Source organism: Triticum aestivum, chromosome 1D, assembly GCF_018294505.1.
Source record: "Triticum aestivum cultivar Chinese Spring chromosome 1D, IWGSC CS RefSeq v2.1, whole genome shotgun sequence".
NCBI lineage: Eukaryota > Viridiplantae > Streptophyta > Magnoliopsida > Poales > Poaceae > Triticum > Triticum aestivum.
Window position 1 is genome coordinate 405,467,467 of NC_057796.1, and position 13,432 is coordinate 405,480,898.

Below are 13,432 nucleotides of genomic sequence, written 5' to 3' on the forward strand. Positions count from 1 at the left end.
ATCGACGCTCCCCCCATCAACATCATCGCAGCTCCCACTCCCCGGTGGATCTTGGTCGCAGATAAGGTGGAACTTACGCTTCTTGGAAGCCTGCATTGCCGCCGTCGCAGCGGCGGCGGCCGCCGCCGCCACCTCCCCTGTAGTCGCCGCCACAGCCGCTGCCTCCTTCGCATTTGACGCAGCAGCCGAAGCCGCCACCGCCGCCTCCTTCGCAGTCGCCGCTGTCTCCGTCGCAGTCACAGCCGCCACCTCCGCCTCATTCGCAGCAGCCGATGCCGCAGCAGACGCGGCCAACGCCGCCTCCTTAGCAGACACCGCAGCAGCTGAGGCCGCCGCCGCCTCCTTCGCGGTCGCGGCCGCCACTGCCGCCTCCTTCTCTGCCGCCGATGCCGCGGCCAGCGCCGCCTCCTTGGCCGCCGCCACAGCGGCTGAGGCCGCCGCCTCCATCTCGATGTGGTAGGGGAATTGGAGAACGAAAGGATGTTTGGGAACCGCCGAGGGTTTACTCAGCGCCGTGCTGTTTGGTTACGACTAATCTGCCACCGTCCAAATTAATCAACGGTTCGGATCTGTCTATCTCGTGCGCGAAAAAAGGAATGGAAGTTGTGGTTTGGCGGCAATTCATGGAGTTTTGGCGCCAACTTACTTTTGGCGTGGGTGGCAGATATGGGCAGCAAAGAAATGAACAAAGGTACTAGACGATATTTTTTGCGCCTTGCAAAACGAAAAATATAATACTGTTTTCTTAACCTAGGACAACTGATAAAGAAAAAAAAATTGGTTGATTTGTTTGCAGAGAGGAGACATCGTCCAAGCCCTACCATGACCTCGTTGAAGGTGGGGACAACATGGTTCAACACCGCATCTGGGACAGAGGATGGGTAGGGGGTAGGGTGTAGGGTCATCCATGTCAGAGTTGGTGGGCAGTGTTTAGAGGAAAGGTGGAGGGTGATACGGGGAGTAGCTCGTCTGGAGGAGGAAGATGAATAGCAATCGTTGAATTTCAATCAAATGGTCTCGTATCGAAACTCAATTTTTTAGGCAATTGTAAAAAATAGGTCCTCCCAAAATACAAGGCTTTTCACGTTGCCTATTGATCGGTTACTTGATTTTTTTTCTAGCGTCGGCTGATTCCAGCAACAAGGCCAAGACGGGTCGTGGCGAGGCCTCATTAGGAATAGGCCTGGAGCTATTTGGATGGCCCATTCATCTTTAGTGGAGGGGAGGCGAAGAATTGACGGTTATGGGAGTGGGGTGGTTGTCGATGCTAGAGATATAGGGCTTTATGCTGCAGCAATCGTCGGATCTGCGCGAGAAGGGTGTGGCAGCAATGCCTCCAGGAAGGTCAGTGACAGCCACAGTCGCCGCCATCAATGGGCCGCAACCGAGACATGGTCTTCACCCAAGCTCCCAACACCACCTCAGCTACACATCACACCGCCAAAGGCAAGCACACCAATCACTACTGTTGCGGACCAGCCGGACAACCAAAGAGCGCAGAGCAACCACCACAGCCAACCGCAAATCATGGAGGCCACCGGCTGCTACTCCACAGCACCAACCACGGCCGGGTCCACCCACAGCTGAAAGAAATGAGGGCAACCAGACATGGCACGAGCCGCCATGCCTTGTTGGGCGCCATGCCGGTGAGGGAACAGAGGAGCGCCGCCCGAGGCCAAGAACCATTCCCGGACTTAGCCCTGCCACAAAACCTTGACGTGCGCCATGCACGCCACCATAGGCCTGTCGGAGGCCGGAGCCGCCAGACCTACCGAAGGCCGATGGGGCTCACCCCATAGCAGCAACCTCCCCATCTGCTCGAGCTGCAATTGCCCCAGGCACCGCACAACCGTGGGCCAAGACCAACACGCATCGCCGAGCCCCTGGTGTTAGATCCGCGCCCAAGAAGGAGATCCGCGCCAGAGCAATGGCCACACCTTACGCATGGCCGCTGTGAGCGCGCCATGCCAAATCTGCACCGCTCGGTGTTAGAGAGCACCGGCTAAAGGAAATATTCCGTAGAGGCAATAATAAAGTTGTTATTTATATTTCCTTATATCATGATAAATGTTTATTATTCATGCTAGAATTGTATTAACCGGAAACTTAGTACATGTGTGAATACATAGACAAACAGAGTGTCACTAGTATGCCTCTACTTGACTAGCTTGTTGATCAAAGATGATTAAGTTTCCTAGCCATTGACATGAGTTGTCATTTGATGAACGGGATCACATCGTTAGAGAATGATGTGATTTACATGACCCATCCGTTAGCTTAGCACTATGATCATTTAGTTTGTTGCTATTGCTTTCTTCATGACTTATACATGTTCCTATGACTATGAGATTATGCAACTCCCGAATACCGGAGGAACACTTAGTGTGCTATCAAACGTCACAATATAACTGGGTGATCATAAAGATGCTCTACAGGTGTTTCCAATGGTGTTTGTTGGGTTGGCATAGATCGAGATTAGGATTTGTCGCTCCGTGTTACGGAGAGGTATCTCTGGGCCCTCTCGGTAATGCACATCACTATAAGCCTTGCAAGCAATGTGACTAATGAGTTAGTTGCAGGATGATGCATTACGGAACGAGTAAAGAGACTTGCCGGTAATGAGATTGAACTAGATATTGATATACCGACGATTGAATCTCGGGCAAGTAACATACCGATGACAAAGGGAAAAACGTATGTTGTTATGCGGTTTGACCGATAAAGATCTTCGTAGAATATGTAGGAACCAATATGAGCATCCAAGTTCCGCTATTGGTTATTGACCGGAGGTGAGTCTCGGTCATGTCTACATAGTTCTCGAACCCGTAGGGTCCGCACGCTTAACGTTCGATGACGATTGGTATTATGAGTTTATGTGTTTTGATGTACCGAAGGTATTTCGGAGTCCCGGATGTGATCACGGATATGACGAGGAGTCTCGAATTGGTCGAGACATAAAGATTGATATAGTGGAAGGTTATATTCGGACACCGGAAGGGTTCCGAAGTGTATCGGGTATTTTTGGAGTACCGGGAGGTTACCGAAACCCCCCGGGGAGTCTATGGGCCTTATTGGGCCCTAGTGGAGAAAGAGGGCAGCAAGCAATGTGTGGGGCACACCCCCCTAGGCCCAAACCAAATTGGTTTAGGGTTTGGGGGGCCGCCCCCCCTTTCCTTCTCCCCTCCTCCTCTTTCCTCCTTCTCCTAATAGGAATTGGAAAGGGGGGGGTCAAACCTACTTGGAGTAGGATTGCCCCCCCTTGGCGCGCGCCTCCTCCTAGGCCGGCCTCCTCCTCCCACCCTCCTTTATATACGGGGGAGGGGGCACCCCCCATAGACACACAAATTGACAGTTGTCTTAGCCGTGTGCGGTGCCCCCCTCCACAGATTTCCACCTCGGTCATATCGTTGTAGTGCTTAGGTGAAGCCCTGCGTCGGTAACTTCATCATCACCGTCATCACGCCGTCGTGCTGAAGAAACTCTTCCTCGGCCTCAACTGGATCAAGAGTACAAGGGACGTCACCGAGCTGAACGTGTGCAGATCGCGGAGCTGTCGTGCGTTCGGTACTTGGATCGGTTGGATCGCGAAGACGTTCGACTACACCAATCGCGTTACTAAACGCTTCCGCTTTCGGTCTACGAGGGTACATGGACACACTCTCCCGCTCGTTTCTATGCATCACCTAGATGGATCTTGCGTGTGCGTAGGAAAATATTTGAAATTACTGCATTCCCAACAGTGGCATCCGAGCCAGGTCTATGTGTAGATGTTATATGCACGAGTAGAACACAAAGAGTTGTGGGCGATAATAGTCATACTGCTTACCAGCATGTCATACTTTGATTCGGCGGTATTGCTGGATGAAGCGGCTCAGACCGACATTACGCGTAAGCTTATGCGAGACTGGTTCTACCGACGTGCTTCGCACACAGGTGGTTAGTGGGTGTCTGTTTCTCCAACTTTAGTTGAATCGAGTGTGACTAAGCCCGGTCCTTGTTGAAGGTTAAAACAGCACACTTGACGAAAAATCGTTGTGGTTTTGATGCGTAGGTAAGAACGGTTCTTGCTCAGCCCGTAGCAGCCACGTAAAACTTGCAACAACAAAGTAGAGGACGTCTAACTTGTTTTTGCAGGGCATGTTATGATGTGATATGGTCAAGACGTGATGATATATAAACTGTTGTATGAGATGATCATGTTTTGTAAAAATTATCGGCAACTGGCAGGAGCCTTATGGTTGTCGCTTTATTGTATGAAATGCAATCGCCATCTAATTGCTATACTTTATCACTAAGCGGTAGCGATAGTCGTAGAAGCAATAGTTGGCGAGACGACAACGATGCTTCGATGGAGATCAAGGTGTCAAGCCGGTGACGATGGTGACCGTGACGGTGCTTTGGAGATGGAGATTAAAGGCACAAGATGATGATGGCCATATCATATCACATATTTTGATTGCATGTGATGTTTATCTTTTATGCATCTTATATTGCTCAGTACGACGGTAGCTTTATAAGATGATCCCTTACTAAAATTTCAAGGTATAAGTGTTCTCCCTGAGTATGCACCGTTGCGACAGTTCTTCGTGCTGAGACACCACGTGATGATCGGGTGTGATAAGCTCTACGTTCACATACAACGGGTGCAAGCCAGTTTTGCACACGCAGAATACTCGGGTTAAACTTGACGAGCCTAGCATATACAGATATGGCCTCGGAACACTGGAGACCAAAAGGTCGAACGTGAATCATATAGTACATATGATCAACATAGAGATGTTCACCATTGAAAACTACTCCATCTCACGTGATGATCGGACATGGTTTAGTTGATTTGGATCACGCGATCATTTAGATGACTCGAGGGATGTCTATCTAAGTGGGAGTTCTTAAGTAATATGATTAATTGAACTTTAATTTATCATGAACTTAGTCCTGGTAGTATTAGCATATCTATGTTGTAGATCAATAGCTCGCGATATAGCTCCCCGTTTATTTTTATATGTTCCTAGAGAAATATAAGTTGAAAGATGATAGTAGCAATGATGCGGACTTGGTTCGTGATCTGAGGATTTTCCTCATTGCTGCACAGAAGAATTATGTCCTTGATGCACCTCTAGGTGACAGACCTATTACAGGAGTAGATGCATACGTTATGAACGTTTTGACAAAAGCTCGGTATGATGACTACTTGATAGTTTAGTGCACCATGCTTTATGGCTTAGAACCGGGACTTCAAAAATGTTTTGAACGCCACGGAGCATATAAGATGTTCCAAGAGTTGAAATTGGTATTTCATACTCATGCCCGTATCAAGAGGTATGAGACCTCTGACAAGTACTTTGCCTACAAGATGGAGGAGAATAGCTCAACCAGTGAGCATGTGCTCAGATTGTCTGAGTACTACAATCGCTTGAAGCAAGCGGGAGTTAATCTTCCAGATAAGATAGTTATTGACAAAGTTCTCTAGTCACTATCACCAAGTTACTAGAACTTCGTGATGAACTATAATATGTAAGGGATGACGAAAACGATTCCCGAGCTCTTCGCAATGCTGAAATCGGCGAAGGTAGAAATCAAGAAAAGCATCAAGTGTTGATGGTTGACAAGACCACTAGTTTCAAGTAAAAGGGAAAGAAAAAGAAAGGGAACTTCAAGAAGAATGGTAAGCAAGTTGCCATTCCCATGAAGAAGCCCAAAGATAGACCCAAGCCTGAAACTGAGTGCTTCTACTGCAAAGGAAATGGTCACTTGAAGTGGAACTGCCCTAGATACTTGGCGGATAAGAAGGATGGCAAAGTGAACAAAAGTATATATGATATACATGTTATTGATGTGTACTTTATTAGTGTTTATAGTAGCCCCTGGGTATTTGATACTGGTTCAGTTGCTATGATTAGTAACTCGAAACAGGAGTTACAAAATGAACAAAGACTAGTTGAGGGCGAGGTGACGATGTGTGTTGGAAATGATTCCAAAGGTTGATAAGATCACCATCGCACACTCCCTTTACCTTCGGGATTAGTGTTGAACCTAAAATAAATTTTATTTGGTGTTTGCGTTGAGCATAATATGATTGGATCATGTTTATTGCAATACGGTTATTCATTTAAGTCAAAGAATAATTGTTATTCTGTTTACATGAATAAAACCTTCTATGGTCATACACTTAATATAAATGGTTTATTGAATCTCGATCGTAGTGATACACATATTCATAATATTGAAAGCCAAAAGATGCAAGGTTAATAATGATAGTGCAACTTATTTGTGGCACTCCCGTTTAGGTCATATTGGTGTAAAGCGCATGAAGAAACTCCATGCTGATGGGCTTTTGGAATCACTTGATTATGAATCACTTGATGCTTGCGAACCATGCCTCATGGGCAAGATGACTAAGACTCCGTTCTCCGGAACAATGGAGCGAGCAACTGACTTACTGGAAATAATACATACTGATGTATGCGGTCCGATGAGTGTTGGGGCTTGCGACGGGTATCGTTATTTTCTGACCTTCACAGATGATTTGAGCAGATATAGTTATATCTACTTGATGAAACATAAGTTTGAAGCATTTGAAAAGTTCAAATAATTTCAGAGTGAAGTGGAAAATCATCGTAAGAAGAAAATAAGGTTTCTACGATCTGATCGTGGAGGTGAATATTTGAGTTATGAGTTTGGTCTTCATTTGAAACAATGTGGAATAGTTTCGCAACTCACGCCACCTGGAACACCACAGCGTAATGGTATGTCCGAACGTCATAACCGTACTTTATGAGATATGGTGCGATCTATGATGTCTCTTACCGATTTACCACTATCGTTTTAGGGTTATGCATTAGAGACAGCTGCATTCATGTTAAATAGGGCACCATCTAAATCCGTTGAGACGACACCATATGAAGTGTGGTTTGGCAAGAAACCCAAGTTGTCGTTTCTTAAAGTTTGGGGCTGCGATGCTTATGTGAAAAAGCTTCAACCTGATAAGCTTGAACCCAAATCGGAGAAATGTGTCTTCATAGGATACCCAAAGGAGACTGTTGGGTACACCTTCTATCACAGATCTGAAGGCAAGATATTCGTTGCTAAAAATGGATAGTTTCTAGAGAAGGAGTTTCTCTCGAAAGAAGTGAGTGGGAGGAAAGTAGAACTTGATGAGGTAATTGTACCTTCTCCCGAATTGGAAAGCAGTTCATCATAGAAATCAGTTCCAGTGATTCCTACACCAATTAATGAGGAAGCTAAGATGATGATCATGAAACTTCAGATCAAGTTACTACCGAAGCTCGTAGGTCAACCAGAGTACGGTCCGCACCAGAGTGGTACGGTAATCCTGTTCTGGAAGTCATGTTACTGGACCATGATGAACCTACGAACTATGAGGAAGCGAAGATGAGCCCAGATTCCGTGAAATGGCTTGAGGCCATAAAATCTGAGATGGGATCCATGTATAAGAACAAAGTGTGGACTTTGGTTGACTTGCCCGATGATCGGCAAGCCATGGAGAATAAATGGATCCTCAAGAGGAAGACGGACGCTGATAATAGTGTTACTATCTACAAAGCTCGAATTGTTGCAAAAAGTTTTCGACAAGTTCAAGCTGTTGACTACAATGAGATTTTCTCACTCGTAGAGATGCTTAAGTCTGTCCGAATCATGTTAGCAATTGCCACATTTTATGAAATCTGGCAAATGGATGTCAAAATTGCATTCTTTAATGGATTTCTTAAAGAAGAGTTGTATATGATGCAACAAGAAGGTTTTGTCAATCCTAAAGGTGCTAACAAAGTGTGCAAGCTCCAGCGATCAATCTATGGACTGGTGCAAGCATCTCGGAGTTGGAATATACGCTTTGATAGTATGATCAAAGCATATGGTTTTATACAGACTTTTTGAGAAGCCTGTATTTACAAGAAAGCGAGTGGGAGCACTACAACATTTATGATAAGTATATGTGAATGACATATTGTTGATCAGAAATAATGTAGAATTTTTCTAGAAAGCATAAAGGAGTGTTTGAAAGGATATTTTCAAAGAAAGACCTCGATGAAGCTGCTTACATATTGAGCATCAAGATCTATAGAGATAGAACAAGACGCTTGATAAGTTTTTTCAATGAGTACATACCTTGACAAGATTTTGAAGTAGTTCAAAATGGAACAGTCAAAGAAGGAGTTCTTGCCTGTGTTGCAAGGTGTGAAGTTGAGTAAGACTCAAAGCTCGGCCACGACAGAAGATAGAGAGAGAATGAAAGTCATTCCCTATGCCTCAGTCATAGGTTTTATAAAGTATGCCATGCTGTGTACCAGATGTATTGTATACCCTACCCTGAGTTTGGCAAGGGAGTACAATAGTGATCTAGGAGTAGATCACTGGACAGCGGTCAAAATTATCCTTAGAGAACTAAGGAAATATTTCTCGGTTATGGGGGTAATAAAGAGTTCGTCATAAAGAGTTACGTCGATGCAAGCTTTGACACTGATCTGGATGAGTCTGAGTCTCGATCTAGATACATATTAAAAGTGGGAACAATTAGCTAGAGTAGCTCCATGCAGAGCATTGTAGACATAGAAATTTGCAAAATACATACGGATCTGAATGTTGGAGACCCGTAGACTAAAAATTTATCTCACAAGCAAAACATGATCAATCCTTAGTGCTCTTGGGTGTTAATCACATAGCGATGTGAACTAGATTTTTGACTCTAGTAAAGCCTTTGAGTGTTGGTCATATGGCGATGTGAACTATGGGTGTTAATCACATGGTGATGTGAACTATTGGTGTTAAATCATATGGCGATGTGAACTAGATTGTTGACACTAGTGCAAGTGGGAGACTGAAAAAAATATGCCCTAGAGGCAATAATAAAGTTGTTATTTATATTTCCTTATATCATGATAAATGTTTATTATTCATGCTAGAATTGTATTAACCGGAAACTTAGTACATGTGTGAATACATAGACAAACAGAGTGTCACTAGTATGCCTCTACTTGACTAGCTCGTTGATCAAAGATGGTTAAGTTTCCTAGCCACTGACATGAGTTTTCATTTGATGAACGGGATCAAATCATTAGAGAATGATGTGATTGACATGACCCATCTGTTAGCTTAGCACTATGATCATTTAGTTTGATGCTATTGCTTTCTTCATGACTTATACATGTTCCTATGACTATGAGATTATGCAACTCCCGAATACCGGGGAACACTTAGTGTACTATCAAACGTCACAACGTAACTGGGTGATCATAAAGATGCTCTACAGGTGTTTCCAATGGTGTTTGTTGGGTTGGCATAGATCGAGATTAGGATTTGTCACTCCGTGTTATGGAGAGGTATCTCTGGGCCCTCTCGGTAATGCACATCACTATAAGCCTTGCAAGCAATGTATCTAATGAGTTAGTTGCAGGATGATGCATTACGGAATGAGTAAAGAGACTTGCCGGTAACTAGATTGAACTAGATATTGAGATACCGACGATCGAATCTCGGGCAAGTAACATACCGATGACAAAGGGAAAAACGTATGTTATGCGGTTTGACCGATAAAGATCTTCGTAGAATATGTAGGAACCAATATGAGCATCCAGGTTCCGCTATTGGTTATTGACCGGAAGTGAGTATCGGTCATGTCTACATAGTTCTCGAACCCGTAGGGTCCGCACGCTTAACGCTCGATGACGATCGATATTATGAGTTTATGTGTTTTGATGTACCAAAGGTAGTTCGGAGTCCCGGATGTGATCACGGACATGACGAGGAGTCTCGAATTGGTCAAGACATAAAGATTGATATATTGGAAGGTTATATTCGGACACCGACAATGGCAGCAGGTACAACTTCCCCCGGTATCGGTATGAGAACATGGGAGTGAGCTCCAACTCCTGTAGGTTGTCCAGGGCATCGGAACTACGCCAGCCTTCAATCTTGTGATAACAGTCCGCGATATAGAGACCCGTGTCAAAGGTATAGGGCTTGTCTTCCTCGATCGAGAAGCGGCGTGCAGGGCCGCAATGCACAGAGAGGATCTTTGGAACCATGTCAATGGTCTTGCAATCCACTACGAGGTTCAGAGGAGCTGAGCGCCAGAGCGGACGCCACCGGAGGGAGATGATCTGCGTGCGGACACCTTCTTTGGTGGTGAGAAGAGACACGATGCTGCCGAGGACGGCGTCGGGGAGGCGGCTGACGTGATCAGCGATCCCCCCATCAACATCATCCGAGCTTCCAGTCCCCGGTTGATCTTGGTCGCAGATAAGGTGGAACTTACGCTTCTTGGATGCCTGCATTGCCGCCGCCGTAGAGGCGGCGGCGGCCGCCGCCACCTCCCCTGTAGTCGCGGCCATAGCTGATGCATCCTTCGCATTTGACGCAGCAGCCAAAGCCGCCACCGCCGCCTCCTTCGCAGTCGCCGCTGCCTCCGACGCAGTCACAGCCGCCACCTCCGCCTCGTTCGCAGCAACCGATGCCGCAGTAGACGCGGCCAACGCCACATCCTTAGCAGCCACCGCAGCAGCTGAGGCCGCCGCCGCCTCCTTCGCAGTCGTGGCCGCCACTGCCGCCTCCTTCTCTGCCGTCGATGCCGCGGCAGACGCGGCCAGCGCCGCCTCCTTGGCCGCCGCCACAGCAGTTGAGGCCGCCGCCTCCATCTCGATGTGGTAGGGGAATTGGGGAACAAATGGATGTTTGGGAACCGCCGAGGGTTTATTCAGCGCCGTGCTGTTTGGTTACGACTGATCTGCCACCGTCCAAATTAATCAACGGTTCGGATCTGTCTATCTTGTGCGCGAAAAATGGAATGGAAGTTGTGGTTTGGCGGCAATTCATGGAGTTTTGGTGCCAACTTACGCGTAGGTGGCAGATATGGGCAGCAAAGAAATGAAAAAAGGTAGACGATATTTTTTGCTACAGTATTTTTTGCGCCTTGTGAAAAGAAAAATATAATACTATTTTCTTAACCTAGGACAACAAGAAAGAAAAAAGATTTGGTTGATTTGTTTGCAGAGAGGAGACATCGTCCAAGCCCTACCATGACCTCGTCGAAGGTGGGGACAACGTGGTTCAACACCGCATCTGGGACAGAGGATGGGTAGGGGGTAGGGTGTAGGGTCATCCACGTCAGAGTTGGTGGGCAGTGTTTAGAGGAAAGGTGGAGGGTGATACGAGGGAGGGGGAGTAGCTCGTCTGGAGGAGGAAGATGAATAGCAATCGTTGAATTTCAATCAAATGGTCTCGTATCGAAACTCAATTTTTTAGGCAATTGTAAAAAATAGGTCCTCCCAAAATACAAGGCTTTTCACGTTGCCTATTGATCGGTTACTTGATTTTTTTTCTAGCGTCGGCTGATTCCAGCAACAAGGCCAAGACGGGTCGTGGCGAGGCCTCATTAGGAATAGGCCTGGAGCTATTTGGATGGCCCAATCATCTTTAGTGGAGGGGAGGCGAAGAATTGACGGTTATGGGAGTGGGGTGGTTGTCGATGCTAGAGATATAGGGCTTTATGCTGCAGCAATCGTCGGATCTGCGCGAGAAGGGTGTGGCAGCAATGCCTCCAGGAAGGTCAGTGACAGCCACAGTCGCCGCCATCAATGGGCCGCAACCGAGACATGGTCTTCACCCAAGCTCCCAACACCACCTCAGCTACACATCACACCGCCAAAGGCAAGCACACCAATCACTACTATTGCGGACCAGCCGGACAACCAAAGAGCGTAGAGCAACCACCACAGCCAACCGCAAATCATGGAGGCCACCGGCTGCTACTCCACAGCACCAACCACGGCCAGGTCCACCCACAGCTGAAAGAAATGAGGGCCACCAGACGTGGCACGAGCCGCCATGCCTTGTTGGGCGCCATGCCGGCGAGGGAACAGGGGAGCGCCGCCCAAAGCCGAGAACCATTCCCGGACTTAGCCCTGCCACAAAACCTTGACGTGCGCCATGCACGCCATCATAGGCATGTGGGAGGCCGGAGCCGCCAGACCCGCCGAAGGCCGATGGGGCTCACCCCATAGCAGCAACCTCCCCATCTGCTCGAGCTGCAATCGCTCCGGGCACCGCACAACCGTGGGCCAAGACCAACACGCATCGCCGAGCCCCTGGCGTTAGATCCGCGCCCTAGAAGGGGATCCACGCCAGAGCAATGGCCACACCTTTCGCATGGCCGCTGTGAGCGCGCCATGCTAAATCTGCACCGCTCGATGCTAGAGAGCACCGGCTGAAGGAAATATGCTGTAGAGGCAATAATAAAGTTGTTATTTATATTTCCTTATATCATGATAAATGTTTATTATTCATGCTAGAATTGTATTAACCGGAAACTTAGTACATGTGTGAATACATAGACATTCAGAGTGTCACTAGTATGCCTCTACTTGACTAGCTCGTTGATCAAAGATGGTTAAGTTTCCTAGCCATTGACATGAGTTGTCATTTGATGAACGGGATCACATCATTAGAGAATGATGTGATTGACATGACCCATCTGTTAGCTTAGCACTATGATCATTTAGTTTGTTTCTTTTGCTTTCTTCATGACTTATACATGTTCCTATGACTATGAGATTAAGAAACTCCCGAATACCAGAGGAACACTTAGTGTGCTATCAAACGTCACAACATAACTGGGTGATCATAAAGATGCTCTATAGGTGTTTCCAATGGTGTTTGTTGGGTTGGCATAGATCGAGATTAGGATTTGTCACTCCATGTTACGGAGAGGTATCTCTGGGCCTCTCGGTAATGCACATCACTATAAGCCTTGCAAGCAATGTTCCGCTATTGGTTATTGACCGGAGGTGAGTCTCGGTCATGTCTACATAGTTCTCGAACCCGTAGTGTCGGAGTAAATGGCCACGGGTAGCCTAACCGACTACCCGTGGCTCTTCAGAAAATTTATCAAGCCTTTTGGCCTTCAAGCACTCCAAGCATTTGGGCCGCCTTCCCCGGCCGGCTACCACTAAAGCCGACTCCCGGAAGGCGACCCAGCCTCACCGACTCCAAGAAGCCGGCCAAGAAGGACGCCGACTCCTAGGAGCCGGCCAAGACCACAACCACTCCTACATAACGACGACCTGACGGGGCATGGCCACAGCGCGACCCACGACCCCGAAGCCCGATGCGGGCATGGTTGCAGGAGGCCGTACGGGAGGGATGTCTCCCGTGCGGCCCGGCACTGTAGCCACGCCAGCTACGACGTCATCCACGACCCCCTCCTGTACGGCCCAAGGACCGCGGGCCCCTTCAGCCAGAGAGAGGCGTAAAGGCGGCCCGGCTTCTCCTAGTCGGACGGGAGCATAGCCGGCCTCCAGAAGCCGGCTACTTCCTTCCTCGAGGCAGGAGCCCCATTAAGGAGACAAGACGAGGTGAGGCTACAGTGATAGCCCCCGAGGCGGCCCACTGCAGCCACGCTCACCTTGACAAAGCCCTC

The 13,432-nt window shown here is 47.5% G+C and overlaps 1 protein-coding gene across 1 annotated transcript in view; it reads right to left on the minus strand.

Annotated features, from left to right (window-relative positions):
* The window catches only part of LOC123182420 (F-box/FBD/LRR-repeat protein At3g26920), a gene marked incomplete in the record, with an annotated part of 2,847 nt that extends 2,343 nt beyond the window's left edge, over window positions 1-504 (minus strand). The window contains 1 exon segment of the mRNA XM_044594973.1: window positions 1-504. Coding sequence (XP_044450908.1) covers window positions 1-447 — 447 coding nt within the window.
* Between the last annotated feature and the right edge of the window lie 12,928 nt (window positions 505-13,432).